This window comes from Charadrius vociferus, unplaced genomic scaffold (genome assembly GCF_000708025.1).
Source record: "Charadrius vociferus isolate BGI_N301 unplaced genomic scaffold, ASM70802v2 scaffold225, whole genome shotgun sequence".
Taxonomy (NCBI): Eukaryota; Metazoa; Chordata; class Aves; order Charadriiformes; family Charadriidae; genus Charadrius; species Charadrius vociferus.
The window spans coordinates 169,832-174,711 of NW_009648638.1; the positions used below are offsets into that span (position 1 = coordinate 169,832).

At 41.5% G+C, this 4,880-nt stretch overlaps 1 protein-coding gene across 1 annotated transcript in view; it reads right to left on the reverse strand.

The window, feature by feature from the left end:
* Positions 1–4,880, reverse strand: part of NFS1 (NFS1 cysteine desulfurase) — a 10,763-nt gene that overhangs the window by 1,639 nt on the left and 4,244 nt on the right. Inside the window, exons 5-8 of the mRNA XM_009886318.1 lie at positions 4,387–4,521; positions 2,816–2,973; positions 1,291–1,396; positions 1,033–1,114 (exon numbers count right to left, since the gene is read on the reverse strand). Of these exons, the coding sequence (XP_009884620.1) occupies positions 1,033–1,114; positions 1,291–1,396; positions 2,816–2,973; positions 4,387–4,521 (481 nt within the window). The remainder of the gene's footprint in view (positions 1–1,032; positions 1,115–1,290; positions 1,397–2,815; positions 2,974–4,386; positions 4,522–4,880) is intronic.

Consider the following 4,880-nt stretch of genomic DNA (forward strand, 5'->3'; position numbering starts at 1 on the left):
AAGGCCATGAAAAAAAGACAAAGGAGCCAAGACAGAACTAGCCAGAGAAGGTACCAACAGGAACATTAAAAAAAGAAAAAAAAGTGCACACCATTTGGCAGCATAACAAATCAGTGAAAAACAGTGCATAGAGGAATCCAGAGCCAGGTGACCTAGTTAGGGTTGTCAGTAGAGCGAACTTCCATCTTGAAGCAGTAGGCAAAGCTGGTTACAAGTTGTTACTCAATATTTACAGGTAGCAACATGCAGCACAAACCAGAGAGCTGTTTACAGTCATTTACAGCTCTCTGGTGCACAAAACAGAGCCTCAGAAGAGATTTTCAAATTACAGAAGCATTTGGTTTCAGAGACAGTCACGTGGAGACTTGTTCTTCCTGTTCATAGTGCTAACATATTTCTAATTAAGATATGCTGACCCCTTTGTTCTCAAAGGTGAGGAAGGGAAGGAGTCTTTACACTCCATTAACTTCATCGTAAGCAGGAAGTTTGTCTTAGTAACAGAAATGTTACTGGTCACTCCTGTAGCGTCAGCAGAGTTCCATAGAAGTGTATTCAATTTTCTTTCTGCTTTTGCATTAAACATGGACACTATGAGCTAATTTAATTCAGATAAAAAAAAAACGCGAGTCCAGTCTTGCTAGATTTAAAGACAGAAGCTACTCAAATGCTGGTAGCCTTTAGAATGAAAGTGTCACCAGCAGTTACAAACCAAGGCTAGTCAGATTGCAGCTAACCAGTCTGCAAGGCTGGGAGGTAGGAATATCTAGGTTGTTTTTTGTGGTTTTGTTTAGGGTGGGTTTTTTGTTTTGTTTTTGGGTTGTGGGTGTGGGTTTTTTTTGCTTTCAGGATGAATTTGAAATGTGCCACTTTGGAGAAACGCCATCTTAGAATGCAATCAATGCCAGGCTGACTCATTAAGCGAATATGCAAATATGGAGCACAGAGGAGACCACTCCTTAGTTTGTACCTCCATTAGCAAATGTTATTTTCTCTCCAAAATATGCTGGTATCCTTCCCACACACTCCACCTACCTGCCTGAAGACAGAGCCACATCTTTCAGAGCCATCAGAAGACTTTCCCCTTCCACATACGCAAAAGATAAATTGATGCATCCTACATACAAATAAATGAAACAGGAAAAAAAAACTTCCGTCAACTAAAATCTAGGGCAAATCCTAACCCGTGTGGCAGTACTTGCACAATGTGTAGCTAAAGTGCATTATTCAGTCATGGCATTAACCCTGAGGAGCAAGCCAGTTCTAACGGGCTCGAGATTTTACTAATGTTACCTGGATAGCGATGCTCTCTATCTCCATTCATAACCACATCAGGAACCTCACTCATTATTTTTGTAACCAGTCGTTCTGCCAGTTGAGAGATTCGCTTATGGTCATACTAGCAAAGAAACCAGAAAAGAAACCAAAATAATAAACAGTGTACAGTTTGACCTCACTCAAACTGCTTTGTGTCACCAGCCATGAGCAGACTGATGGAGCTGGGTTTGGTTAGACTCAGGAAAGAACACATCTGAAACTTGAAAAGAAACTGTCAAACTTCGCGTACTCTAGAGACTGTTTTAAAAGAGAATTACCAGTTTGGTCCTAGCTAGCTCAGCCTTCAAAAATATTCCAAACCATACAGAAAGATCTATACATACAAGCTTCCAAACTGTTTTTTATAAAAAGCACCGAGTTCTTTGTGTTTAAAGACGAGTTAGGTCCTAAGATGACGCATTTTGCAACACAAGAAAGCGCATCTATTATGGTTAAGTGCCCCTTATTTCCCTAGGAGCTCTCAAACTGTACTACATAAAGACAAAGACTCACAAATTACTGTGAACTCAGCTTTTACAACATGTAAGCTACGCAATGAGAACTGCCCATTCTAGACTAAAATTGAGGTCACTTACACTAAAAAAAGCAGCAAGGTATGGTATCAGCTCTTGTGCACGGAAATAGACAGATGTGCACATGCAATTCATGCTTGTTTATACTCTCGAAAAAGCTTTAGAAGAAAAAAGGCTACCTCAAATATTACTTGGTTTAGAAATGCCAAAACTCTGCCAGGCAAGGAAGAGAATCCAGATCTGAGGCTCGTGCAGAACTCGGGCTCTGCAGGCGCTCCAGCCTCTAACAAGGCTTCCATAACCACCCAGCTCAGATGGCACATCTCTCCCTGTCTCCCAGGAAGCAGCTTGATCCTATGTGTACAGGCAACTGGCTCATACATCCCACTGGCAATATATTAAAGGATTTTTAAATTCCAGTTTGAAGGAAAGCATTGGTGCCCACAAACAGATACAGCAGCACAGAGAGGCTCAGACACCAGAAATAGCAAATAAACTACCGCTCAAGCCAAGAAAACAAAAAAAATTCTCAGTTGCAAAGCTGCAGTAAACTTGAACTTGCATACATTTAATAGGTATGATATTGGACTAGGAAGTCTTATTTTTTCCAATATACATTACATAAACATGATTTATTCCATTTCAGAGACACTGCAAATACATGTGTGCAGAATGGAGTGAGGAGTACAAGCACTTAGAGCCATATTTCACTAAAACTGTCAACTGTAAACCTGTCGCAGAAAACCATAATTCAAACCACAAAAAAAGAAACTTAAGCAAGCTAAAAATCAGCTTCCAATTACCCCAAACCAGCTGTGAAGACTGCAAAACATTTACTTAATGTTACAACAGGAGAATCAAATTTAATTCAAGCACATGGACACAATAAGACTTCAGGAATCTAAGACCCAGCTGGCCCTGTTATATTATTTTCTTGGAATCCAGGACAAATACCTTCCCCCACATACCTCCATCTCTTGCTGTGCCACTTCACACGCTGCCCCCAGGCCCACTGCTAAAGGAGTGGGCACAGTCCCAGACCGCAGTCCTCTCTCCTGACCTCCCCCACTTTGCAGGGGTTCTAGCCTGACGCGCGGTCGACGGCGAACATAGATAGCACCAACCCCTTGAAAACAAGGAAAGCTGTGTCAGTATACATTCACAGTTCTGAAACTATGAAAAGGGACTCCAAGGTTTGGAAATGTTCCTTGTTTCCACACAGAACACATATTTGGACACCTCACTGGAGAAAAATGTCGTGAACACACACAGTATTTTCTAGGAAATGGCGTTTGTTCCCACCCTTCGTGTTCCTCTTCATTCAGGCTCCCAGAGCTTCAGCCATGGGAGAAGCTCAGTTTTGCACAGTGTGCTTCAGCCACCTAAAGACTCCGTACTTCCCTTACTTCTCATGATTCCTGTCCACAGCTGAAGTTCATCCCTTTGCATTGAAGTTTTTAATGTGGAGACATTTCATTCATTGATGTTCCCTTACTGACTTCCAACTGAAACCTCTAGAAGAACTCCTTTCCCTGGATTACCAGTCCAGCACCAGTCCCAGGAGCTGTTCTCTCCCTTTCTTCCCATTAGGGAGACTCATCAGTGGCACTCATTTCCAACAGACAGATTAGATGAGCCACTTTTGACAGCCGGTCAATTTCACTCTCTGCTCTCCTCACCTAGAAACTTGATTTCCATGTTTTCATGTGCCTTGGCATACCTAAGAGTGACTAGTCACCACAGGAGGAATGGTTGCAACTTCTGGTTGTAGTAAGTTGGGAAAATTTATGTCTGTCACTTGCCCAAACTACTTGGTTGTAAACTTAGTCCTCGACCAGAGATATGTCTTCAGCTCTCAGGAGAGCTCATACAGAAAAAGACGACACATTGAAAAAAATAGTAATTTTGCCTTTTTTTCTGAATAGCACATAGAATACAGCAAACCTGATTTCTGCCTTTCTACATCCAGTGTTACAAACTAAATGAACCATGACAGTGATAACAGCTGAACTCCCAAATTGTATGAGTGCATACTAGTCAACTAGCTGGATTTTAAACCCCATCCTGCAAAGATGATGCACAAATGGGGTTGGGGGGAAGAAGCCATTGGAAGTAGAAGACAACCAAAATCACTAAGAATTTAAACATTCCAGTTACTTTTTGATCTCCTTATTGCAAGTTACAGTTGGGTCTAAACTTTGCCCTATAACCCAGTGATTTCATTTCAACTGTTTCAGCATCAATGCTGCTTCACACCAAGCATATGACTCCTGAAAAGCCATTCCTCCTACTGCTGCCACCATCATAAGACACTGTTTCTTCCTTCAGTGAAGCCACCTTGCAACCCATCAGCACTGAAGACACACTTACCGCATCTCTAGGTCTGGCAGTAGCGCCTGAACTACTCCAAAGTCAGTTCAGTAATGATCTTAGAATAGTTTCCCACAGTTTAAGTAAGTCACTAAGTAAGACAGACAGGTTTAACTTCATACCTTCCATAGTTACCTTAAGGTAGGCATGGAATTCTCTAGAAAAGTACCTTTGGGCCCATAAATTTTATGGCCACTGATGCTCATTAGATCAATTTTCATGTCATTGACATCCATAGGAATTTTACCAATTGCTTGTGCAGCATCTGTGTGGAAGAAAACCTTACGTGTGCGGCAGATCTCACCTGTAATACAAACACAAAAGCAAAAACCCCCACATTATCTCATCTAATGGTTACAATTCCAAAATTATTCCAACAATTAGTTTAAAGCATCAGTTCATAACCGGGACCAGTTCTGAGGTGACAAAGGAAGAAATGGGTGCTGTCATGTTTCTTTTACGGTTAAGTGTCTAAAGCTGTGTAGAAGCTATTCTAGCTGATGCCTAGATGGATGCAGGTTTAGGCAGGTCAGCAGGTAAGACTACAGTGAAGTTTTTCAGTTGAGAAGTTAAAAAGCCTTTTGCTGTTAAGATGTGAGATTGTTGCCAGTCCCACACCTACCAAGTTTAAGTACAAATGGCTTCACAGGACATCCAAGTTTC